The 26947-nt window shown below is 37.6% G+C and overlaps 2 protein-coding genes across 9 annotated transcripts in view; one reads left to right on the top strand and one right to left on the bottom strand.

Annotated features, from left to right (window-relative positions):
- The window catches only part of LOC121510605 (mitogen-activated protein kinase kinase kinase kinase 3-like), a 61226-nt gene extending 55737 nt beyond the window's left edge, over positions 1-5489 (top strand). For all 6 annotated transcript variants that reach the window (XM_041788721.1, XM_041788724.1, XM_041788719.1 and 3 more), the window contains one exon: positions 118-5489. In XM_041788721.1, the coding sequence (XP_041644655.1) occupies positions 118-205 (88 nt within the window). In that variant the 3' untranslated portion in view covers positions 206-5489. The remainder of the gene's footprint in view (positions 1-117) is intronic.
- Positions 5490-8939: 3450 nt separating this feature from the next.
- arhgef33 (Rho guanine nucleotide exchange factor (GEF) 33) lies at positions 8940-26455 on the bottom strand. Of its 3 annotated transcripts, none has more exons than XM_041789924.1 (17): positions 26330-26455; positions 22867-22910; positions 20537-20701; positions 19722-19846; positions 19283-19431; positions 19074-19193; positions 17219-17345; positions 15711-15843; positions 13850-13957; positions 12989-13081; positions 12640-12788; positions 12423-12512; positions 12125-12300; positions 10844-11304; positions 10535-10756; positions 10218-10360; positions 8940-9814 (listed from the first exon to the last, which is right to left on the bottom strand). In XM_041789924.1, the coding sequence occupies exons 1-17, from the start codon at positions 26379-26381 to the stop codon at positions 9685-9687; spliced, it is 2487 nt and encodes an 828-aa protein (XP_041645858.1). In that variant the 5' UTR covers positions 26382-26455; the 3' UTR covers positions 8940-9684. The 3 variants fall into 3 exon arrangements, with proteins under 3 accessions (XP_041645858.1, XP_041645859.1, XP_041645860.1); XM_041789925.1 differs by having other exon boundaries at positions 19283-19428; XM_041789926.1 differs by lacking the exon at positions 12423-12512.
- Between the last annotated feature and the right edge of the window lie 492 nt (positions 26456-26947).

Below are 26947 nucleotides of genomic sequence, written 5' to 3'. Positions count from 1 at the left end.
AATACTAACAACATGCTGAAGGAGACACTGCTATCTGGGATTTAAAGGGAAACTGTTTGTAGTGACATTCCCTTGAAACAAACCCTTATTCTGTTTGTGTTTTTGTTCATCTTGCAGGGTGGTGGTGCTGGAGAGCAGGCCGACGGACAACCCCACAGCCCACAGCAACCTCTATATCCTGGCAGGCCACGAAAACAGCTACTGAAACACACACCGTCACAGAGAAACACATGCACATAAACACACTCTTAAAACAGCCTACCACTAAAGCAAACAAAGGGGTGGTACACTAAGCCCAACCCTATTGCTAACCCACCCAAAAACTCCTGTTGGCTGTGTAACTGAGAGATGAGGGAGCTGTTGGTGGGTGCTGATGTGGATTTCCAGTTGCAGACGCTTAAATAAATCACAGTGTTACATGTGTACTAGCTAAGAGTGTCGTAGTAGAGCAGCGGGTTGTAGACACTTTTCTGACACAGTGAGGTTTAAAACTGCTGTTCTCTCACCCCTTGTGAAACCCTCCCCTGCACACTGGGAAAAAAAAACTGCTCCCAGCACAGAAGTCTGACTTCAACACTACTTCTACTACTACTTGTACACATACTACAACTACTACTACTGCTACTGCTACTTGCGCTAAAGCTTCACAGAAGAGCCATCTTGCACAGAAAACTTTTTGTCCCTCATCGTCTTTCCCTCTGTCTCCACCCCCCCCTTTTTTTTAACTACACCTTTATTTATTGTGGCATGATGTAACTTTAACAACCAGGATGGCTCACCTGTTTTATTTTTTTTGTTGTTGTTTTTTTAAAAAAAGGATAAAAAAGTGAAAACAGACGTAAAAAAGCTTTGCCACTTCTGCTAGCATTGAATTCCAATACCCGTCACCACACCACACAAGTGCTTAATTGACCTCTATTTAATTGTTGTAAATATAAATGTAGTATTTTTTGACAGACGAACACTAAAAAGACTGGTCATGTAGATAGGCGTGTGTATAGTTGCTGTGTACGACAGAGAGATGAGACAGGCACGGAGGAGTGACAGGAAGCCCCCTGCAGTCTCCTCAGGTGGGCAGCATTAGTAATGAGATGCTACTCGAAAACAATCTGGAGCTCAGGATTGGACTGAGCAAACACTGTAAACAGCACCGACTGGTTATTTTGCTTCATGCACGTCTGCACAGTCATCAGGGCTGCAGACGATACAAGTTCATACATTTTACGTTTTTTGTTTTCTCACCTTTTGACATAATCCTCTAATTTTAATGATTTTTTAATCAAAGAGCTTTTTTCCCTATCATTCTTTTCTTTATTTTTATGGAACCACTGGTGTTACAAATTTGCACAGAGAAAAAAGTATTGACAAACAAATGTGATGTCATTATAATATATGACCTTGTGTATATGCACAGTGTGTGTATGTATGTGTGTGCGTAGACATAGAATATGCACATACAAGTGCATCATGTACAGATCTGGTCTTACAGAAGTAACAGGTGTGTTTCTGCCTGATGCCCAAGAAGAAAAAAGCTGGATTTACACAGAAATACACATTAATAATACCATGAAAACTTTATTTCATTTAACCTCTGAATGTCTGGAGTAGGCACGATAGAAATTATGGGTATTTATCCTGCTAATTAACTATATATAAAATTGTTGACAACTCAAATATTTTAAAGAACTAGTAGCAGGAAGCTCATCTTCAATTGTAATCCAAAGATGATATAGTAAAAGCTAAGCCCTTAGTTTTGAAAGTACTTGATAAAGACCTTTTAAACAAGCGCAATTACAGTACATCAAGATAAAATAGAGAACATGAACTTAAGGCTGAGCTTTCATTCTTTTAGAAGTGTTTTCCAAAAAGAGGTTCGCAAAAAAGCTAAACAACATTCTGGCTCTTATGTGTGCATTAGCTATGCTGGACAAAATTTTATAAATTAGTTTTCAAAGCATTAAAGATCTAGAGAGTCTTAGATAAGTCACAGTGTAGTGCTAGCAACAACAATAACGGAAAACTTGTTTTATCTGCAGTGGAACCAGAAAGGCTTTGCTGGCATTGAATGAGCTATCTGTTTACCTTAACAGAAAATTGTTTGGTAGCACTTCATTTTAATAGGCTCTAATTAGCTAGTTATTACCCGAAAAATTTAAGATAAATTGGATAGTAATTTTACAGTAACAAGTATAATTAACCCTGCAATTTCTCATGAATAATAACTTAGGAATTACTTGGAATTTTGCCACTAATAACTTAGAAATATGGAAAAATTATTTTAGTAGTTACCTTGTAATAATTTATTAATAATCAAGTAATTCCTCTTATTATGGTAGCAGTTCTCCATTATTAGGTGGTGTTTAACCAAGTAATTTCTTAAAAAGAAGGTGATAGTTTTCTATATTAGATAGTTGCTTGATAATTCCCAAGTTTCTTTATTTCTTTATTTTGGCACATTAATTAAATTCACCCCTGAAACTTTTTGGGTAATTTCTTAATGCCTTCTTTCAGAATTTCTTTAAAACTTCCTTTATAATTCATGGGTATTTTTTAGGTAATTTTTCCAAACCAGCCCACTAAATTAAAGTGAGTCCTATCCCCATAATTCCCATGTTATTTTTGAGTAGTTTCTAAATTCCTGCCTTCAAATTGTAAGGTAGTTTTTAGTTTTTTAAATTACTAGAAATACTTAGGAATAATGGGGAATATTATGAGGAATAATTGATAATTAATACATTATTACAAGGTAATCATTACTTAACAATACAGTATTTCCAAGTTATTACTTGGTGAAGTTATTACTAGGTTATAACCATCTTATTCTTGGTAAATTATGAGATAATTATACTTACTACCTTAAAATTACTCTGATATTACTGGTTAATTAATTACTCTGTAATTACTGGCTAATAAGTACCCACTAAAATAAAGTGTTACCAATTGTTTCTATATATGCTCTTTCAAAAAAAGAACAAAACATTAAGTGACAGGTGCTAAGAGAACATAAGTGCAGCAAGAAATGAAATTTCTGTGTAAGTCCAAATTTTTTACTCATTCATCATATTATCAGAAGTTAACTTTGGACTTGTGACGTTTTTTTGGCAGACAGCAGTAGGAGAGATCATTTCATGCATGTAGATGTGCAACTGTGGTGTGTAGGAGAGTCTACATGTGGCAGTACACTACAAGTCTTTACAAGCTGTGACACAAAGGGGGGCTTAGAGGACGAGAACACTAAATTAGCTGAAAGTAAAAACACATCATCACTTACAAAGCTGAAATGTTTGGATTCATTTGACCAACGTGTCATTTTTTTATGCATGAATTTTCTCCATAGTCAGTTTAGTTTAAGCTTTGAATTGAAGTGTCAAGCTACCAGAAGAACTAGGCATTGTTGAGGGTGTATTCAGATCAATTACTGACAGCAAAATGCGATAGACTTGTGCTTGCAGATATGATGTATAATGTTTAAAACAACTATGGAGTAAATGAAAATTCGATTCAACATTTCAGCTCTGTGCAGAGGTGTCACTGAATGTACAGTGATGGTTGTAAAAGTAAATGTTGCCATGTTGGAAGGACTTGTAATTTAGAAACGAAAGTAACAGCTTTCTATTCATGCTGATTTCCCATCAAACCTTCTGTTTTTTGGGGGGGGGGTTTTGTTTTTTGTTTGGTTTTTTTTTTTACTTCACAGAACCTTTGAACCGGATTTTTGTCATACCCAACATGGCAGCATGTCTCCTCTTGAAGATATTCAGTGACATGACCCACACCAATGCCCTTACACACTATTTCATAAAATTTTCACAGGTTTTGTGTTTAGATCACCATTCACCCACTGGATTCAGCTCCTGATACTTTGCTGCAAGTAATTAAAGAAGCATTGTCTACAAAGTATGAAGAGCTAGAATCCACTGTGAGGATGAAAAAATGTCTTCACTTGTGTACACTTTTATTGTATAAACTTCCCACAGAATGTTACTTTGCACCTGGAAAACAAATGCCACAAAAATGAAACAAACAAGATGTTGAACGTAACTGCAATGCAAGTTTGGAGTGTAAAATTCCCAAATATGGAGCCCTTTGTAGGACTTGTAATATTGCCATAAATCAGCCAGAGAAGAGGCAGATGTCAATTGAGTTGAACTCTCTTCCTGGCAATGCTGTGGTTTATCCACGTCCACATTTGGATATGTCTAAATCCTGGAGGGATATTATAGAGAACTGCTATTCAGAGCGTCTAGCAGTTTCAAAAGTAACCATAGACCTTCCTTTTTTTTTAAACAATGCATTTTAAGCATTATTTTAAAATGCCTTTGAATTAAAGTTGCTACCCCAAATAAAGATTTAGCTGCAATTCTGTTCATTAATGTGCTTCTAGCCAACATGTTTCAAGCTGTGTTATAGTTACAGGGCCACGTTTAAGTCGTATTAGCCTCAGATTGACATCATCAGCCGTTGGGTCTATTAATCATGTGTTATATGGAGGCTGAACTTTTTCGATGTCATCGGTCACTTGGCACCTAAATGGTTGCGTGTACGACCTAACTTGTAACGGTTCATATTTTAATGGGTAAGAGTAACTTTCATTCTTGGATCAAATTGATGTCAAACAACATTGTTTTTAGAGTTTTTGAATGTAATGCCAAATTATGTTGTTTAAAACTTTTAATGGCCACATTTAGAGTAGTCTACCTCATGGAAAGTCCCAGATGAAAAAAGGATTTGTTGGATTCAAAGACGCTCATCAACAGTGTTTACGGTTAATATTGAGCAAAACATTGTCTCTGAGATGTGTTACAGTGTCTTTCTTACTTCATGTATGTAAAAGACTAAAACTTGGGCCTTTAAACTAATAAGACATCACATGATGATAAAATTCCTTTGAAGGTGAATTCAAATTGTAAGCTTTCCTTTTTTCCAGAATCTGCTTTTAATCCGTATTGATTTTTTCCCTTTAATTTTAGTGGGATTGTCCCTTTTGCAGATTTACAAAACAAGTTTATACAGGATAGAATAAAGCTTTGTGATGATTTCTCCTCTGATAGTCTCCATCTTAATCTATTTTTCCCTTACACGGGTGCCAACATGGCCTTTTATTTCAGTTTCGAAGTAATATTTTGAAAAGTCTGTAATTTTTTAATCCAAGTTACCCTTTAGTCAAATGATATGTGGAAAACCAGGTTATATTGTCTTTAAGATGTAAGCACCAGATATGTGTCCAAAGCCACATTAAAAGTGACTAAATTGACACTGAGCTCACTTCACAGGGATTGCCTGTTCTTGAACCTGATTAATCCAGATTGAAGCAACCTTGATGAGTAAGTTGTGGAAGCTGTTTAAGACCAAGTTTATTCTGGATAAAATAACACAAATCAAGTCTCCTCTGTTCTGTCGCTATTACATCACCTTTGTCTTTTGTTTTCATAATGCAATGCACACGTTATGAAATGTATATATTGTAAAATAAAAATGGGTTTGTTTTACATACTGTATAATTGCCTATATTTTGGTTCAAAAGTGTAACAGATTTATGAGATGACAGGTTAACACATTAAAAAGAAGGATATCAACCATCTGTTTTCTTGAGTTATTCATTTCTAATGAGCTTTCGTGGAGGACCTTTGAAGCACAATGGAGGTACCAGCTAGCTGCTTTGATTTTCTGTCCCTTCTATAGGCTTACATACATGTTGACAAAAACAAGCATCAAATAAGATAATTTTAAACACTAGAAAAGCACTGGGAGAGCGCAGACCTCCGCCATTAGCCATATTTCCCAATTGTACAGAATCCTTTAAAAAAATTCCTGAAACCAGATGGTGATCTGGATCAGTCCCAAAATCTAATCAGTTCTTCCTTATGCCATTTCTGACATTTCCTGAAAATTTCATCAAAATCCGTCCATAACTTTTTGAGTTATGTTGCTAACAAACGAACAAACCCTTCCGATCACATAACCTCCTTGGCAGAGGTAAAAATGACTCAGTCCGCAACTGAAAAAGGGATAGGCTGAAGCCAGTGGCTTATTTTAGCCTATCCTCTGCCATCCAAGAAATAAAATGAGTAATACGCTGACAAATACATGATTCTTTAAATTAGAAATTAATTTTCATCAAGTTTGAAATCACCAGTGTTGGGCAAGTTACTTCCAAAATGTAATACATTATATATTAGTAGTTACTGTCATTTGAAAGTAATTAGTTACATTACAATATCACTGTCTCTGAATTGTAATGCGTTACACTACTTTTAAGTTACTTTTGAGTTACTTTTACCAAAATAACTGCAGAAGTATGACTAGCATTCTAAAATGCTAAAATATAGTTTATCGCAGCTCATTATATATCCAATGAAGGGTGATAGATGTTAAACTCATGCTGTGTTTAAATGGGTTAAGTATATACGGATACTGGTAGAGGGGTTAAAGTAAAAAAATCCTGAGGCTGAAGTGCACCGATTCACCTCTCTTCAACAACAGCATGTGCTTTGTTTGATTTATCTTCAACTAATATATGTGAAAATACTTTATGTAAACAGCAAAGGTGCAATAGTTTTCAACCAACTGTAAACAGTACTGAAACGCTGTAATTACAACTTATTTGACTAAAAAGCGACTGAGACATTCACCCTCTGCCCGAAACACCTCGAATGCCTCCAGTCCGCCTTAAGGCCCCCCTCCCGAAAAGCCCATCTGCTTGATGAGCTCACACAGGTACAGCTCTCTGTCATATTACGTTTCTCCGGTCAGCTTTGCTATGTTTTTAGCTGCCAGCTAGCGGTATTGCTACTGTGAATGTCTCTGCAAGAACCACTACTAAACCAAAAACTTCCTTGCCACCGTACATGTTAGAGCAGGAATCTGATCTGCATTAGCCTGCCAGTCTCAGCCATACCGGTATATACATTATGTCACTGTTTAGATTGCCGTTTGTAATAATAATACGGTAGTTAGCCGCATGGCCCAGTGACCTAGGCTGTATGAACCACTCTCTATGAGAAAGTTAGCTTACCTTGTCACTGCTGGCATCCGTGGGGATTTTGCCGACAAGTTTTTTGTAAAAGCACTAAAAACACTAGTCTCCTCACTTCTCGTGGTTCAAGTAGCACGGCAGACCGAGGGAAACTTAATTTCTGCTGCTTTGTCTGACTTTTTCCCGCACTGTCGTCCTCCGTTCTCTTTCTCTTCTCCGCGCCTGCATGTCTCTCTGTCAGCTTGGTGTTGGTGAATTCTTCTCTCACATCTTGAGTTAAAATGCGCTGTAACGTGCGTTACTGAGATATGTAACGGGTATATTATTGAAAATGTATTAGTAATGCGTTATATTACTGCGTTACAGCAAAAAGTAATGCATTACTGTAATTGCGTTACTTATGTAACGCGTTACTACCAACACTGGAAATCACTGTATCCTTAGATTATTTTTCAATTAAAAACATTCTGTACCAACCGAGTTACACAATTTCAGTTCATCACTGAGTCTTTTTCATAACTTTACTCCCAAAACAGACACATCTCTGTATTTAACATTTGTTCTCACTTTGCAAGTTTCAAATGTTAGCAATCCCCTTGAATTCAAATCTCATCTCTTGGTTTTAAGATTTTCTGAGTACAAACCATAATGTTCTTTTACACCACACAAAATTTAAAGTGTTTTTGATTATACAGTGTCCAGAAATCTTAATCTGGATGATCCTATAAAAACTGATTGGTAGATTCACTTTTTCAACTTTATTTATAATCCTAATAGCTGCTTTCTGCGGTTTAATTATTGGATTTCTATTTTATATGTATTTCCCCAAATATCAGCACAGTATGACATATAAAGCATCACGTGAACAGTCAAGTACATTAAAGCCATTCTTATCCAGGAAATCCCTTGTTTAGTAAAGAAGAGAAATAAACTTGAATTTGCAATTTACATGGTCTACGTGAGGCTTACAACAAAGTTTATTTAGTGTATAATAACGCCACAAAACTTAGTTTCATAAACTCTTTCAGTTTTAACATTATCTGGATTCAGTTTTACATCAGATTCAGCACGTTTACCACCAAACAATTTAAAAGTTATTAATAACTTTATTAATAACTTAATAATAATAATAATTAGTGCATTGATATTTATTCCTGACTCTTTTTTTCCTGTTTGTAAACTTGCACCATCCACAGGTAGGCTAATCTACCACAAGTTTTAAAAACCACTTTATGTTGACAGTAGGTTTTTATATGCGTTGCAAATTTTTCATGTTCAACTTTTGGTCCAGTGTGGTATAACCAACTCATTATTATTATTGCAAGTGATGTTAGTGATGCCCTGGTACACAGCCCTTGTATGGTCCATAATGTCCACGGCAGTTAGATGTTCAAAAACATGCTCAAGTTTGCTAGTAAAGAGTGACACATGTAAAGTTTTACAAGAAAATACTTTACATTCCTAATTTTGTAGGGTGCATATTTGTATCTCATAAGTATACTAAGCCATGCTTACGTTTTATAAATTGACCTCAAAGCATGGACTTGCAAGCTAACTCGCTAACTGCTGATGGTAAACATCAAGCTAGCAAGACGTGATAGAGCTGCTAGCATGACACTGCTTTCTTATCCGTTCTGTTCTTTAGCTGTACCACACAAGATCCTCTTATGACTCAGTTCAATTTTGTATGACAAAAGTGAGTTAAAACCAGTTCACACATAAGTGTCCTGTCATTGTTTAAAGCTAGTAATCATACGAACAACACATAAGAGGGAGGTCCGCTTCAATTGATTTGCCTTAACGGGCTTCCAACATGGCATGTAATTAGGCTTTTTATCAACCAGTTATTCAGGGACAAGGAAACAGCTGATCGACATATTTATTTTTCAAGAGTGTACCTTTATTGAACATTTCTCATATGCATTCACCTTTTAATAAAATAATTCTGTTCATTACATAGAAAGTTCTGTCTTTCCTAACAGCAAAATGCTGAGCACATAAAACATACACAACATAAATGTAATAAATGTTCTCCTGAGTAAATAATACACAAAATAGTTTTTGTTTAGGGCATTAAACATCAGCTTAACAGAGACAAAGTTGGCCTACAGTTAAGTCCATAATATTTAAAATCAAAGCCCTATGAAATAGTGAAGACGATCTATATGATGTTTTTTTGCATTTCTACAGGTTTCAAAGAAATGAGGTAAAGGATTTCTAAGGGAAAAATCTAGAAGCAGAGGAGACACATTTAAAAAAATAAGGTTTGATAGCGTCAGATTATACCCTCTAGTGGAAAAGTCTGTCATCATAAAGTTTAATATGTTCTTAGCATGAAAAATGTGATACAAACTAAGAGGAAAACATTTTAAGCAAATTTACAAATACACACTGATGCCTTTAACCTCATGTTTCCTTTTTTACTGAGCAAAAACTCTTTCTTTGCTTTTCATCAAAACTTGCTTTCAAAGCCACGTTAAATCACCTGCTGTCCCTCAAAATGAACTTTTCTCTCCACAAGAACATGCCACACAGAGATGATAAGAGGAAAGGTAGCTTGGCTGAGTGGATTATATCTGTACAGCGTTTATGTATCAGTCATAAATGTTTAAAAATGAGCCTTATTTTGCACTGATATTAAATATATCACCCTTAATATTTCATCAGTTTTTTTTACAGTGTTTGTGTGTGCTATAATACAGTAGAGCTCATACAGCTGTGCCACGATTTATATCCAGATGTGCCAGTTTAGGAGTTTTCCCTGGTGTCTCGTGTTCACCACTGTTTTGGTTTTCTGGTGTTTTCTCACCTCCCTTGTCTTTCTTCTCATCGCTGCTCCTGTGAGAAGGAAATGCAAGGGACATTTTAATTTCTCAATTTTAGTCCCTTGGCAGTATTTTAAGTAGCTTTCTTCTCAAAAATTGCACTCCATTGCTCTCCTCTGCAGCCTAGTTTTACACAAGAATGATCTTCCAAGCAATGTCAGCAATGGATCTCACTCCTCTTGCCAATGAACCAGTATTGGAATACTTTTTAAAAATATTGCCAACTTGATGTACTCTCGCTGTATTCTTTTTCCAAAGTGCACAGCTTTAGAGACTCTATTCAATACTTTCTTGTTAAAGTGGCTGCTTCTTTTGGCAAAAATGTTCTGTGTAGCTTCACTGATATCATGTAAGGATGACGGCTACTGTATCAATGTAATTATGTGCATATTTTCTTGATTGAAAGTCATTCTTACTTCTTTTTGAAGAGTTTCTTAAACGAGCTCCTGAACCCTCCTTTGTCCTGCTTCCGACTCCTCTCGCTGAAGGGGGTGTGATTATTCTCCTCTACCCCGCTTCTCCACTTAGAATCCTCCCCCCATGACTGGAATCCAGAGTCCTGGCGGAGGTAAATACAGTATTTATTTACATTGCTTGTGGTTTGATTACATTGACAACGAGACAGAATCGAGGGCATTAAAGTGGGGTAAAGTAGTATCCAGGTAAGTGTGTCAAAAATGTATAAAAAAATGTTGAGCTGGGTAGTTTTCTGTACATCTTTGTTTTAACCTACGATGCTGAGCATTCCTTGAAGATCCTCATGCTGTTTATCTGTATCAGCTCTGTTCCCCAGGGGGCTCTGAACCTTACGGGATGGGGTGGGACACCCTCTGCTGCCCTTACTGCCCTGGCGCTCCAGCTTGGCATGGCTCCCAAGTCCCACCCTATGGAGATGGTCTGATAGCTGGCCGCTATCCAAGCTCACTGTGGTGTCCATCTGCAGACCATTCAGTGACTGTACAACAAATTGGATTAACATGTTCACTCTTACATGTGTATCAATTTTCAGTGCATTTTTGTACCTGAGAAGAAACAAGCCTACCTTACTCTTCCGCTGGCTGGCCTGAAGGGGGCGGTGCTGATTGTGCCGCATCATTACAGCTTCATCCGGAGACGCACACCCTCGGTTTGACAGTTTGTTGTAACTGTTCCCCTGACTTCCACCATTGCTGAAGGCATCACGGGTTGTCAACACATTTGTGGCCATTGCGTGATGTGATGCAGGGGGGGCTTTGGGGCACTTCACAAAGGCGATGTCAATGGAAGAATCTGAGGAGGCAGATGAGCAGCGGTCGAACATGGAGACATCGCGGAGGGAGCCCCCCTCCTCTTCGTAGAGGCTCTCCATTCCTGGGGGGTCTGGAGGAAGAAGGAATTCTCCAAGGGCATCTGCCAGAGCTGAGCCTGGTTGAACCTGACGGAAGTCAGTGGATCTGGAGGGAAGATGATGCTGGCAGGACAGAGACCTCTCAGATCCCTCACTCTCTGGGATACTGACAAGACCTGAAAGCCAACATGTTGGTTGACTGATAGGGCAGATTTTTTACAAGTATTAAAGAGACAGATTAAGGCTTGTTTCTGTTTGATCCTACATTGTATACGAGGTAGATCATAAAATCACTACCCTTGAGCCAGTTGATATGCTTTGGAATAGATTCCAGGATGATATTTATGCGTACACCAAATCTTGTTCTCCTTAGACATTGAGGACTGTGCTCTGGACTGGAGATTAGTGATTTCATTTGGGTCTTCAACATTTTCCTTAAAATCTCTGAATTCGCTGGAAGTTAGATGTTGGCATACAGTTGGCAGACCAGGGGGGACCAGGATTAAAACCTTGTGTTGGCAAGCAGTCACTCTGATCCAAAACTGTGGTGTGAAAAGTCTTAATGTTAAACGCTTTGTTCTTGGTCCAAATTGCTGCATTTGGAAGTAGGGCAAAAAGTTTGACATCTAGGAATTATCTAAATACTACTGTAATCCCAGAAGTGCTTACACACAACTTCCTATTTAAATCCTAGAAACCCTTGTAAAGAATGCTAAGAAAGAACTCAACAGTGAATTTCTTGTACTGTCAACATTCCCACCTAAAGACAGCAAACTTTTGTTCATGCTGGACAGATTGAAAATCTCAGAGCATTACTAAGACTGGTCAGACACCGTATGACCGCCCATAAGCACGCCTAGAAGAGTACCTAAAGCTCCCAGAGTCAACCTCATCATTTAAAGCATTCTTCTGGATACCCAAACCCTGCAGACTAATAACCAGAATCAACAGAATGAACATCTATTGCAAAAATCAGAAAGTTCTGCAAGCACACACCTGTTGGTTTGTGGTTCCTTGAGTCCATATTGGAGCTGAAGAACTGAAGCTGAGACGGCCAATCATGTGAACCATGTGATTCTGAATCCTGGTCCCGATCCCAAACTTGGAAATGATGAGACTGGATCTGCTCTAGGAGACGCTGTTTGCTCTGTTTCACCTGATTTGCATGTTCTCTATCAGGGATCAAACACAAAATAGCACAACATACCTAAATACTTAATCAATGACACCTTCCCAGAAACAAAATGGAGACAAATAGTGTCTCTATCTAGCTAAGAAATATCAAAGAACTCACAGCACTGTACTGCTGCAAGGGTATGGTGAGCCAATGTTGTTAACTTGAATTCCACTTTCTACTGTTTTTAACAGCTGTTTCATGGTAGACCTACAGAGGACCCAGAACACTTCTTTAACTCATTTTGTCAGGTTCAAATGGGTACAACACATCATGCTGAACTCTTGTACTATGATTTTTTTGTTTTTTTTTGTTTTGGCACAGTGGTACTCCTGACCTCTTCATCTCCTTTCGGTTGTGCAACAGAAGCTCCTGGTTGTGCTGCAGGAGGTGGTGGTACTGAGCTGTGAAGGACCTGAAGTGCTGGATGCACACCAGCAGCAGGTAATAGTCTGGGTGCTCTGCGTCTGTCTGCCTCAGCAAGCCCTACGCAAACACATTAATTATTCATGTGAACACATTTTTAGCAGATGCTGTTTTCACTTTTATGCACATCAATGCAACATGAAGGTTTTCTGTTACGCTCTATAAACTGTAGTCAGGGAGTGGGAGGTTGACCAAAGTTGAGCCCTTGTAATACATATAATTATCTGTTTTAAATTAGAGACTTTGAGTGTGGAACTAACCTGCAGCAGCAGAAGGTACTCAGGAATCCTCTGAACTGGCTGAAGCAGTAGAGTGTAGAGGGAGGGTTTCGATTCATCACCTGTTAGGTCACTCTGATTGAGAGCAGGTAAACGAATCGAGGCAGAGAGAAAAAACTATTAAGGACAGTGGGTGGAGGCAAACTAAATCTATTCACAGTGACAGCTTTACATGACTTCTTTAAAATAGATAAGATGGCTGCAATCTATTCAAGTTATGAGCCACTTTAACATGTTTGACAATGGCCCAATCCCAATCACCACCTTAAGGCCTAGGCACTGAACCTTCACAGACTAATGGTGTAAATCGTGCAGTGTGTGATTATGTGATCCATGAAGGCTTCAGTTGTAGAAAAAAAATAATTAGACACACTTTCATGACATCACACATTACCAGAAAATAAGATGTGCCATTAATTAATACAAAATATCCCACCTACATTTCGCATTTGTGTTTTCATTAGAGTGTTTGTCTATTTCATTAATCTATCAAAAGCCAGAAAAAGAACAAATAGTAACACTTTATGAGCACAGAAAACTTTAAAGAACCACCTAAGTTTTAAACTAAGCTTCATGCTGTCATTTAATCGTATCTTATTTGTGTTTTCCCATCATTTGCATGCTTTTATTTAATTCAGTTTTTTTTTACTTTTGATAGGCACTGTATTATGATAATAACAATTATAACTGCAAAAGCTATTTTGTCAGATAACTTCTTCAGTCTTGCTTTAAACCTTAATCATTATTACATCCTGTCATGTTATATTAAACAGTTTGATGTCCTATTGAGCCTTATCTTGTAACTTAAGGCAGTAGTCTGCCACGTTATCTGGTCATCCTTACCTCCATAAAGGCAGATGATTTCATGGAGCTGGAGGACAACATGGTGACAACTGACAGACAATCTGGGAGCTCCTTCAGGTAGGAAACATACAAGTCCAAGAAATCATTCTGAAAGAAAGATATCTTTTCATTAGTGCTTTCTTTCTTTGTTTCTATTAAGTTTTCTACTTTTTGCTAGCTATTTTCCTTGTCTAATCTCTCTGAGGACCCATGACACATCATGAACAACTGCTGTTATTTTTCTAAATGGGAAGGTGTTCTTACCAATTACTCCATTTCCTCTCATTTGCTCAAAGCAAATTATTCTCACATTAGCTTTAATAAAATTGTCTCCTGAGCTTTAGTGGGTTGTGTATGTTGTAGTGTATTTGGGTTTGATGCCACAAGGCCAAAAGATAACATTTTATCTTTAAGTGCATTCCTTTTGCATTTATTTTCTACTATGGTGATAACTTCTTGCAAAGTAAATCCCTGATTCTGTCCTACTAGTCCTACGGTGAACTCAAAGACTTTCAATGCAGTTTCATTTTTTACATATAAAAGCAGTACAGAATCATCCCCAAACAATGTGTTTACACCCATAGGGCTGTTGTGTATTTCAACGAACTCTAATTTATTCCTCTATGCACTTGCATCCTTTAAGCCACCCTTTTTGTGCAGTGGTAACATGAATCCCTTTTGTATCTGTACTATATCTGCATTCCAGCTCTCAACATGGCTCCACTGGAATTTGACATTTGATTTAATGGCAGCCAGAGCGACTCAGATTCATTATAAATGCCCAGTCACAAGACCAAACCTTCTGACCCTGCCGAATTAAGCAGCTTGGAACAGCACTGTGCATTAGAATTGACAAGTTTTGGATATGCAAGTTAGTAAACAAGAGGTCCAGATCTTGTGTGCTGTACAATAGCTGCACAATAGCAGTTATATCTTGCATTTCTAAATATTTCTTGCTGATTCCCCTACTGTTTTATTTGTGGTGAACTCTATTCCATTTTGTTAAACAATTACTGGGTTTTGTCTTTATTGGAAAAAAAGACCTGAAAAGTTATAAAAAAAAAAAAATTGAATTCCTTATGGCCAAAATGAATTAGGCTTTGCTTTTTAGAGTCAAATAATTCTATGGCACACTCATAGATGGCAGGTGCTAGATTTGGGGGTATTTACTTCACGGTAAAATTGCTTACACATTTTGCAGCAATGTTTGCACAATTTGGAGATTAAACCCCTTAAAATCAAAGTCAAGTAGATTTTTCTGTCTTTTATGAAAGAATAGTTCTCCAAGTGCAGTTTGATGTTGATGCATTACTTTCCGCCCATCCATTATCTACACCCCTTATTCCATTTTGGGTTGCACAAGGCTGGAGCTAGTCCCAGCTGTCATTGGGCAATAGGCAGGGTACACTTTTGACTGGTTGCCTGTCAACAGGGCTGACATATGGAGACAAATAACCAGTAATAAAGAGTCAACAGTTGACCTTACATGCATGTCTTTGGACTGTGGGAGGAAGCAAGAATACCCAGCAGGACCCACGCATGCATGGGGAGAATATGCAAACTTCAACAGAAAGGCCTGTCTGACCAGAAATCTGCTTGCTGTGAGGCAACAGCACTAACGCCTGTATCGCCATGCAACCCCAATGCATTTTTTATTCTCTGCTAATTCGATTAGCCAAAAAAGTCTGACTCCAGCCAACATACTGTTAGCATCCCTAAAGATTACAGTACTCTCCTTAAATAAGTAACTACATTTTGATCTTAATAATGGTTCAGAGGAATAGCAAGTAACATTTAGTTTAATATGTGATAATTCATACCAACCACTCTAATGTATTTCAGGTTTGCACTGGTTGTTTACCTCTTTGCTGGTGAGCCTCATAAACACATCCCCCATGATGCCTTGCCACTGGCACTTGAGCACACGTTCCTGCAGAGTGTGGAGGAGCTCCAGATGCTGCTGGATCAGAAACCTCAAAGAGCTGGGAAACGGACTGATAACAACAAAAAAATATTTTCTAAATGAAAAACATGTAAAGGAATTACTAAAAGTATGAAGAAAACTATAGGATCAAAAAAGAATGTAAAATGGCAGCTCTGTTTGGATAAGTTTATTATCCTATATGCTTGTTTGAAAAAAACATACTATATAACTTAGTGTCCTTTATTGGTGGGACAAAATATATAACCACAATACATCAGTATCCTGCCTAATGTGGTAGAATTATTAAATTATGGCTGTGATGATTTTAAATAAACACATGACACTAAACAAATGTCCATGCCAATTTGACTTATTGCATAACTATTGGCTGACTTCTCATAATGGCACTCATGACATTACTAAGGGTGAAATTAGGGGAGGTTTACTGGCCATAAAGAAGCTCACAGCAGCATAAAAGAGGAAGACAGTGGGATAATGTCGAACAGCAGTGAAATAAAGCGGCATTATGCATGATAAGAAATGAAATTGACACTGAATACATTCATCATTTAAGGTACCTTTTCAGGGCTAGTTTGTATTCTTAGTTAATTAGATATTGTGATGCATCATTGTTATTTTCATGTAACTGCCTTTCAATACATCAAATATTGCACTCACCCTGATAGTGTCCTTCTTTATTTACATTTCTTCATACAGCAAATTAAACAATAGAATCTGTCTTTTCTTTGAAGAAGAAATTACTGAAAAGGACAAGTTGTCAATGTTGCCTTTTTATCTTACCTAACAGACTCTATTAATACATGACAGGAAAACTCATGGTTTTACTTTACGGAACTTTTCTAAAGAAATTAAGGGCTATTGGTGTTCCCTCTTAGGAAACAGACATTTGACAGCTGCAGGTAAATCCTATTAAAACAGATGCAATCAGACAATTTGACCCAGTTCATTTCAGTTCACCAGTGATTCCAGTCATTGGTAGCACGTGCTCTGCAACACAGCGGTGATTACTTTAGCAAGCTGTATAGCGAGTATCTGTCTAGCTGGTGTTTATAACCTCCTTTCATTTCATTACTTAGCTTCCTGTTCTCCCCTCACTTCAAGCTCTTAAATTAGATCAGTATCCATTCATCAGATCAATTCTGAGTGTTGACCGGTGAATGATTATGTGGATTTGAATGGGAGAGACTGACAGAAGAAAATGACTACAGTCGGTATAATTTATTTAGTTTTGGGCTCATAACATTCCAGAGAAATCTTCACAGCAGCAGATAAGGCTAATGTTGTCTGGGTCTCCTCCTTATCAAATTACTTCCTTATCCATATTAGACAATTTCAATAAAGTATATTTTAATGTCTATTTAGATTTTGTGATATCATTGTGTTTTTAAAAATGTAGCTGAGTCCTTGTGTCTCCTCAGACTTACCGTTTGTCTTTAGATGTGAGAGCTTCTGTCCCATTAAAGGATATGTTGGCCTTCAGTAGCAGAGACAGGTGAGACACATAAACCCTCTCTGACTCCAGCAGCTCCAAAGCCACCCTCTGCCGTTTATCTACAAACACAGGAAAAAAAATCTGTTTAAAACTCTAATGAGTCACATATGTGTTCAGTGTTTCCACGCGTCCTTGAAAACCTGGGAGTAGTTCACTTATGTGCAAGCCATGGAAAACGGAGAAAAAGGGGAGAAGCAATGTCATTAAAAATCTAGTGCCTTTTCTATTATTTATTATAAATTGTTGAAATATTCTTTTAATTACATATCAGAGTTCCTCCAATGCCTAAGTGCCTTAGTTTTTATAAAAACATCCTGATGTTTTTACACATAAGACTTGGAAAAATTATTACATGTCACAACACTTACTAGGGGTGGGTAAGAATATCGATTAATCGATGCATCGCAATATTTCTCCTCTAAATTCAATATCAATTCAGCAAATCCTCTGAATCGATTCACCTCCTAGCCAGTGGGGGTCACTGTGCGTGTGATTTGCGTTGTATGGACAGAGGCCGCACTGGACCAAACAACAACCAGCCATAACCATGTTATGTGAGGTTTATCACAATTTTCAAGAGGAAAGAAATATTATTAAATATTATTATTGTGCAAAAATCCTTTTTTTACGATGTAACGATCTCATAAAAACAGGAAATAATTTCTTTTTGACTGTCCTGTTTTTACGAGATACTACCTCCTCTGTTACCATCAAGCATAAAGAGAATAGGTCAAGCGAACAGTTAGCTGACACAATTTGACGTGAAACATGTAACTGTTTCCTCAAAACACATTAAAAAGCCTACCTTACCTGTATTGTACAGTGGCACATTGCATTTACTTGAACATAAAAAACCCTCCTGTTTTTATGATATAACTATCTCAGAAAACCAGGATTTTTTTAGATTTGTTTTTGATTTTCCTGTTTTTACGAGATACTGTCTTGTTAAAACGGGAATTTATTTAATTTTGATTTTCCTGTTTTTTGAGATACTATCTCATAAAAACAGGATTCCCCCTGACGCTCAGCTGCATGACTGGCTGCTGCATTTATCAGTCAGTAATTAGAGGTGCAGGGTAAATACAGGTAAGGTAGGCTTTTTAATGTGTTTTAGGTAACAGTTACATGTTTCACGCCAAATTGTGTCAGCTAACTGTTCGCTTGACCTATTCTCTTTATGCTTGATGGTAACAGAGGAGGTAGTATCTCGTAAAAACAGGAAAGTCAAAAATAAATTATTTCCTGTTTTTATGAGATCGTTACATCGTAAAAAAAGGATTTTTTTATTTTCAAGTGAATGCAATATGCCACTGTGTACCTGTGCCCAGAAGTAAAACAAAACTTTCACTGTGTACTGCTCCAGAAATATTTTCTGTCTCTTGTATCTGTCAATATAAAGCAACAAACAAAAAGAAATAGGCTAGCTCATGGTTTTAAGTTTTTGTTTCTTGAAGAGGATTCCTGTTGCATTTTCTGATCACCTGGCAGACTAACTAGAAAACAAAACTCATAATTAAGATATTATTTAAACTTGGACTACGAGGTGTTTTGAGGAAATGATGGCATACTGATCTCATAAAATATGGAAAATTGTTAAAACAAGATATTTCCCAAAAGCAAAACCAGTTTTCAGAATTTATTTGGGTATTTAATGATGTTAGTGAGCAAACTGTGAGAATTGGTTTAAGTAGTTGCTTTTGTGCAAGTAATAGTGGAAGTCCTGTCATTGCAATAACAGCGCAGCAGAGGGATGAATATTAAAATGATCCAACATGTTTATTTCTTACTGTTTTCAGTCGGGTTGTTGGATGTCTCTGTGTCATCTCTGCTGGTCTTCATCTCTCCCCATGCTGGAGTTTTTGACAGAAAACCTCTCTGCTGCTGAGCCTCCTGATCAGAGGTAGAGGCTGCAACACACACATTTCCCTTATTCTCTCCTCCTGACCTTTTTCATAGTTGGTTTGATGTGAATAACTCAAACATACAGTAGACTCACTCTGTGTGGACGTGGTGCTCCTCTGTGGTGATGCACTTTGTGGCAGACTGGAGAAGAAGTTCTGAATAACGCTGAGGTCTGACTGGCTGGGCGTACAGATGTGTTCATCCCCTGGTGCTGAAAGCACATCTGCTTTGGAGCTCTTTCTACTTTTGAATGAATAAATAATATGAGGGAAAAAAAAGTTTAAAAAAGGATTAATTCATCATAAGTAACGTTAAGTAACATTTATTTTTATTCTTTCCCAGAAGTATTTAAGGAGATCACAAGCAGTTCTGATGAAGTTTTGGTCATCACTTTGCTTAAAGGCACTTTTGTGGTATTAGAAAGCCCAGTAGAAGTCATAGATTCATAATGATCTATTCATTCAGATTCAAAATTCTAACTTAGAAAGAAATGGCCTCCTTTCACATAATAAAAAGGTGGTTTTTAGGTATACCTGTGTGGGACAGAGATTAACTCTTTGTTGTTTTCTGACTGAAGCATTATTTCTATCTTCTTCTGCACCTCTCTCTGTCTGCTGGACACATCTTTTATGTGGAACAACGCCACATTCAGCTCCTCCTGCAAGCAGATGATGATACCAAGAAGGTGTATTAATATAACTGCTGTGACATGACAGGATTGGGAGAGAGCATTGTATTTTACACTGTGACCCCCCCAGTAGAATTTGCTGGTAACAAATCAGCAAAAGGGCCTTTCTAAGCTTGTAAAGTTTCTTGATGTTAGCCTATATGAAATAAATGAGTAAAGCATAAAAGGAATAACTTTGAAAACCTGCGCATTAAAAAAAGTAAAGAGCTTCAAAAACAAAAAGATATCACTGTAACTACAAAGTTTTGTCAAATTGCACTATCTGTAGTGTGGTAATCAAGCTTAATTTGGTACAACATGTGCTCATGTATGATAGTGCTGAATGTGCATAAATGTTCAACTTTTTGGGCCTGACATTAACATAAACGTAAAGACCCCAGAAAATACAAACCATTATTTTCAACAGTCAGTACAAAGCATTTTTATATAAGAAGCAAAAGACACAAATCTCACAGCATGACCTACATGTCTCACAGTATTTTCACTCCTGTTTACACACCAGTGTGTGTCTGCCATGAGCTCTCTTCCTATAAAATGAATCAAATTAGTTTCCATTTTCACCGAGTTCCAGTCAGATGCTCTGAATTACCACCTGACCGTACCAAGAATAGACTGTGTGTATCTGTGTATGTGTGGTTGTCTGTGTAGTGTTTCCAGCACCTTGAAAGTGTTGAGGGAGTTCTTTAGGCTCATTATCTTATCATCCACATCAGTCTCGTGGGCCTGGAGCTTCTCCTCCAAACCTTGGTCCCTCTGACGCAGCTCACACAGCTCAGTCAGGGCGGTTTGGAGTCCCTCGCGCAGCTCAGCCACCAAGCCCTGCAGCTGCATTACAAGAGGCAGATGTTATAGTTGAGCATTCTAGGTTGGCTTATTGCCTCATAAAAGAAGAGCGAAATATTTTAAGGATGTTAAGATTTAAGAGATTTAAACATACATTGCAATGAAGTGATCAGCATAAATGTTGTATTTTTTTTCTTTGGGTTTGATTAGATTTTTTTTGTTTACTTTTTTTAGACAACTCTTAGGCCATTTTATTCAATGTGCTCAAATTTCTTCTCTAATTAGTTTCTTTCAGTGCCCGGTCTTTAACTCAGACTTACTGTTTGTTTCTTGATTTCCTCTGAAAGGCTGTCTTTGTTGGATCTTTATGGGATCTTTATCTTTATGCTTTCAGCTGTTTTATTTTTCTCTGCATTTATTTTGAACTTCTGAACTCTTTGTGAAGCCTCTATCTCCTTATCTGAGTGACTCTTAATGCTGGATGTGGTTTTATTTTTTAACAAAAGTATTCTGTTCTTTTTCATTCTTGTAACATTTTCTGTAACTTATTGAGGATTTAGGAAGTCTAGACTTTTTTTCTCTGTTCTTGAAGTTTTCCTTTTATATCTTCACCCTACTCCTGTCATAATTTCATGTAAACATGTCATGCTTTTTTTTAATTCAAGTGTCACTTTTTCATCCTTTCTGCATAATATTCTCTGTGGTTGACTCCCTTTTTCTTTCATGGCTGATTGGATTTATCCAGCGGGGATAACTGAATCAGCTCATGGGAACATGGCATGGGTTGAAGCTGCTCTCTCACTCCTCTAAAATCTTTCCACCTCTAACTCTCTTTCGCTTACACTCTCTCAGTCATGTGAAAGGCATCAGGCAGCAGGCTGAATGGAACATCTGTCCGCTGAGCCTTCTACCCTTCTCCTCTGATGCTATCAGTAGTTAAATTGCTACTGTATGTCTGTGCAGGTTACACGTTTCAAGACCAACAACATCATAAATTCTATACTTTAATTATAACTGTTATCTTTATGTTCTCTGACAGCTAAGGTAAATACTGTTTTTTTTTTTTTAAATAAACCAACTTTTAGTGCATGGTTCAGTAAGTAGTTGCCATTTAGAAATTGATCTGAAAGATAAAATCTCATTTTTTTACAGCTTTCTGTGCACTGTGAGTGATCTCAAGGAACTTTTTCGAAAGTTACAGCTAATATGCAAAACATAAATGCTGTCTAAAAGGCCCAAATCCCTTAAAAGTAACCTTTTGCAGGTTGAAATCCTACGTTACGGACCCACCTTCACGAGGATTTGACATGAAAAACAAGTGTAAAAGTCTTAACCTAATGTTAGGACACGGTTCCTTCACTCTTCCTCCTGGAGGAAAATATGCATCCGTTAAATGTCATGAGGAGACATTGTGGAAATTGAGGGTAAAGATAGCTGCAGCTAACCTTCTCACCCTATATTTTCACACCACATGCACTATTATTAGAAGAGCCTGGAAACTGCAGTTTTTCTGCCATGTTGCTTGCACCTGAAATGGAACTATTTGTGTCTCTGGTTTAAATTAAAGTGACATGCAGACAGAAGCTCAACACTGTTCTTGAATAATAGAAACTATCAGAGCACTGAGAGGAAAGCCACCAGCTGCATGAAAAAAAACATGTAAACACTCTTTATGGCTTACTACAGTAGGTGTATTTAGTCTGCTGCTATTTGAATTGTTCCATTGTCAAGACATGCTAAGAAAGACATGTTTAATTACTTTGTTAAGTCAGATTATATAACTAATGTTGAAGCCTGAGGCATAATGGGTCTAAATATCAAAGCAGTGGATGCTGAACTGTTGGAAGTTTCTTGAGTGTCAAATGATCACAGTCTTTAAATGACTTTTCTTTAACTTTCAGCCCTTATGTTTACTGGAGATCCCCAGAGGACTGTCTGTCATGTGGTCAAAGAGCCCTCTCATGAGAAATTTAAAGTATGTGGAAATAAAGCTATTAAAGAGTTTAAAGTTCAATGAGTTTAATCAGATCTGCCATTAAACAACACATTAAACTTTGAAAAGTTAGCAATATGCTCCCATTGTAGAGGAGGGTTCATCAGTGCTTAGAATAGTGAAAACCCTGGCAGTGTTTCTTTTAGATTACTCTCTAAAGAGGTGTAAACTCAGGACTACTTTACTCAAGAGGGAAAGAGGAGTTTTTGTTTACCTGTACGATCTCCAAGTTAGCCTCCTCCACATTTTCTTCTTTATCTAAAAGAGACCAGACAACCATCTATAAGCACACAAACAGACAACTTAAAAATGTTTATCATAATATTCAAGCCAAGTAAAGCAAAATCTGATCTCTCTAAATACTCTGTTTATGTCAGAAAAAATTGGCTGTAAACATTAAAAGACCGAGAGAAAGCAAAGTTTGACTGGCTTTCAGATTAAGGTGGCTCATCACTTTTAGGTTCATTATTATTTTCGGCCAGCAGGGTGCTTAATGGTGTATTGGGGTTCCCTAGAACCCCCGCCCCAGCTAGCTGCTCCTAGCCCTACATGCTTTAGGTTCATCTCTGTGAGAGCAGAACAAGCGGCAATCTGAGGTCCTGAAAAATGAAGCCAATGCGGAAGTGCAAAAAATTGCAATACCGCGGGTATTTGATTGACAGATAGCTCGACAGGCAGAAGCTACATTTCTGTCAACCAGAATGCTAGCTAGGTAGCTGACAGGAAGTTGTGCTTGGTGGGCCGTTAGGTTGACCCAAAGTTCGGTTGAGGCTGCGATTTCAATAAGGAAGCCAGTGCAGATTGGCTTCAAGAGATGTTTGAGTCCATCTATTGTAAGCAGATGATGTCACACAGGGTTTGTCCAATTCTTTCTACAGTCTTTGGAGCAGAATGACAAGAATTAGAATCACAGTTTTTGCCAGTTGAGTCTCTCCTGTGGGGGTGGGGGGGTGGGGGGTGATGTCAGCACGTTTAACAAGAGCAGAGATTTGGTAAAATACCATATGTAAATACAAATTATACATTTCTTTTCAAAGACAATCAAATGAGAATATGAAGTGGAGTGCAGATGACCTTGTGGTTAGGTCGATCCCCATGTGTGCGCATGGCCTGGGTTCATGTGAAAGTGCTCCACTTGGTAGTCCTTCTCAGAAGAGAGCCATCCTACTGCATAAAAGAACGAGTACTCTTCTTGTGTCCTCTTTATGCTCGTATGTCAATCTTCATGTTCCCTGTGCTAAAAGTCTTCTACTCTTTGCAAAGGAGCAGCTCTTGAGAGTGTGTCTGGATGCAAACACATGTTATTTCTACACACATTGTAATGCGTTTATGACATGATTGGGCTGCTTAAGAAAAAAAAAACAGAACTATCTTGGTTCTACTTTTTGGCACAGTGCATTTTGAGACAAACAACTGGCTGTACTGAAGCACAATGCTTCCGCTCATTGTGGAAAGTTCACTGGATGAGGTTGCTGTCAGTATTGCCTAAGGTCATCTGTAATACGTACTTAGCATGTATTATCATGCATAATCGACAAGGCCTTTAGGCGCAACGTGCCACATCTGCCTGACATAATACTTCCTCACTGTGAAAGAGTGAAAGGGTGAATGCAGCGTTAAACAACACAGTCTTTCAGTGTACAGGATCTAAAGTGTGACGTATTTCCTCTGATGACTTTGTTATATTGCTTCAGTTGTTACTGGCCAGAAAGCATGGGCTTCATGATGTCAACACTGAGCAGCGTTATCCAGGATGACCTCAGGTTAAAAGACAAAAATGGCTGAATTATATCTGTTATGTAAGATTCTGTATCTGAGGTAAGCTTAGGACAACATGTGATGTCAATCACAGACTCTCCTGCAAATTAATTTCAAGTAATTCACCAGTGATGTTATGATACCATAATATCAGGCTGAAGATGGAATCCACTCATGTGATGAACTACAGTACTGTGGCCATTTCCCTGGCATGATGAGATCAAAAATGTAATCACAGGGTTATAATCAGCGTTATATTTTGTATCCTGGCTGATTTTATTGGTTTTTATAACCTTGTAGGGGCAACTAGGTCCCACCCACAGGGAAAAGACACAAGTCATAGTTTTGCCTTTTTATTCCCATAGGGTGCCTACATGACCCTTTTATCTGATAGCAGACAACATAAAACTGCTGTGTAGTTGCATGCACAACTAACAGGAAAAAAAAGTAAGGTTTATAAACATCTGAACCAAAACTTCTACTAGGTTTATCTTTAGATGGACGAAGTGGCTTCAGATAAAACTATGACTCTTAAAGACTGGCTCTCAACTAGTGGGTCCAAACTTAACATTGAGTCCCAGAGCTGTTTCCAGTTGGTCACAAATGTGTGCCTAGAAAAAAAAAACGAAGAGGGGTTGGCATATATGACATAAAGAAAACCTGCATCGACATACATCCATACCTTTATGCTACTTTATTTTTTCTGTGGTAACGAGTAAATTTTAGTCACACGATTTCATCTTTATTACCTTCTCTTTGTTGAACATCAAAGCCGGTTTTCCACAAATAATGACGTAACTCCTTGAGAAATAACCAAAATTTCCTTTCCATCTTGGGAAAATGACTTCTTTCTTTTTAAATCATGTTGTTATTCTATCTAAGATCTAAACTGGAATATTCTCCATTAAATATGTCTGTGTGGTTGAAATTCTTTTTAACTTGGGTCATGCTTTATCATAAGGAGGTAGTGTTGGGTCCTCATACCTGACCAGTTGAGAGCCACTTCTCTAAAATGTTGTGTTTTTAGGTGATTCAAAACATTGTGTTAGCATTTTAGCACATAGTTGCATATTAGGGATTTTATCTTCCTTTCATGTGTGTGTGTGATTTATACAGGGAGGCATATTGCACCCCGGCTCTCCTCCTGAAACAGCCTGTATAAGGATATAAAAAGTGTTCTCTGTTGCAAAAGTGATACTAATGCCAACCTCCCTAATCTCCCAATAATCCTGGTTCTTGAGCAAATATGTTCAACCCTGAATTGAAAAAGTCTCATCCACTCTATAACTACAATATGTAATTTAAATTAATGCTCACATGTCCTATGTAGTACACATCCTTCATGTCTTATAGGTACAAAATAACACATGGAAGGGATCCTATTACTCTTTCTAGTAATGTGATGTGTTTGAACTGTCAGACAGTTGTAACTCAAATATTGTCAAAACAGTGCATAATTTTTTATACCCTTATAAGTGCAGAGATGATGGTAAAACAGCTTCATAGCTTGCTGGATGAAATCCAATTTATAAATCATGGATGTGTATGATTCAAAAAGAAAATATTAATAGACTAATTTAAGATGCTCTCTTAAATTAGTCTCATTATTTAGATAAATTCTGCTAGTTCTGTCATGGCTGATCACTGACTCTTCCTGAGCAAGAGTGCTGCATTTTTTGTTGTCCACAGCCAGTTATAAACTTACTGCCAATGTACTGTATGTTTAGTCCTGGATTTTACCCAGAGACAAATACAGTTTGACCTTGAGATCTGAGATCAGTAAATGGCTGTTTTTCCTCTGTTTTACCTTTTACAAACCAACACTTAAGTAAAATGATTAATTGACACACAATGCATAGTTAATATCACAGAGTTGCAATAACCAAGAATTACAGCTTAAATCTTCAACTCTTTTTTACCTTCTGAAACGTCCTCTGTCCTTTCTTCCGTTTCTGTTTGTCCATTTTCCATGTTTAGATATTCTCCTCAGTTTGGTCCAATCGAGGTTCTTATCCAGCTCCAGATGACTTCAGTCTGCTCCTCTGCCTTGTTCTTTTCCCTCTGAACAACCCTATCCTCTGATTTGTTTTTTCTCCTCCAAAGCATGTGAGTCCTATGATTCCCCTTCGACACAAAAAGGCCCTTGTCTTCAGAGAGTAGAGGGACAGAGGGAAAAGATCAGGAGGAAAAGGAGAGAGAGACATCTGCACATCATACAGTCACACACTGGAGCCAACTCATTGGGTGTAATAGACATGTATGGGTGCTAATGAGGGTCATTTGTTCACACAGCAGCATGGGGGGAAAAGGACATGTGAAACTAACTGATTTATGTGTGTTATGAGGGCATTCGAAGATGATCATTTTTTTAACCTCCGGGGTTGTTACTACAAGCAACTTCTAACACATTTTATACACCCCTCTAAGCCATTGTTAATGAAGGAATATAGCTTATTGCAGTTTAAAGTGACACCCACTAATAACTTTTGAAGTAAACCCCAATTTTTGCTTCATCTGTTTGATTCGGATTACACAAT

The sequence above is a fragment of the Cheilinus undulatus genome, linkage group 6 (genome assembly GCF_018320785.1).
Source record: "Cheilinus undulatus linkage group 6, ASM1832078v1, whole genome shotgun sequence".
NCBI lineage: Eukaryota > Metazoa > Chordata > Actinopteri > Labriformes > Labridae > Cheilinus > Cheilinus undulatus.
This window is presented reverse-complemented; position numbering and strand designations above follow the sequence as displayed.

Coding starts and splice junctions, on each gene's coding strand:
- arhgef33 (XM_041789924.1), bottom strand. CDS start 26,381: ATGGAAAATGGACAAACAGAAACGGAAGAAAGGACAGAGGACGTTTCA. Junction 19,432..19,721: donor TTAATCTCTGTCCCACACAG/GTATACCTAAAA, acceptor TTCATTCAAAAG/TAGAAAGAGCTCCAAAGCAG. Junction 12,789..12,988: donor AGTACCTTCTGCTGCTGCAG/GTTAGTTCCACA, acceptor GTGTTTGCGTAG/GGCTTGCTGAGGCAGACAGA.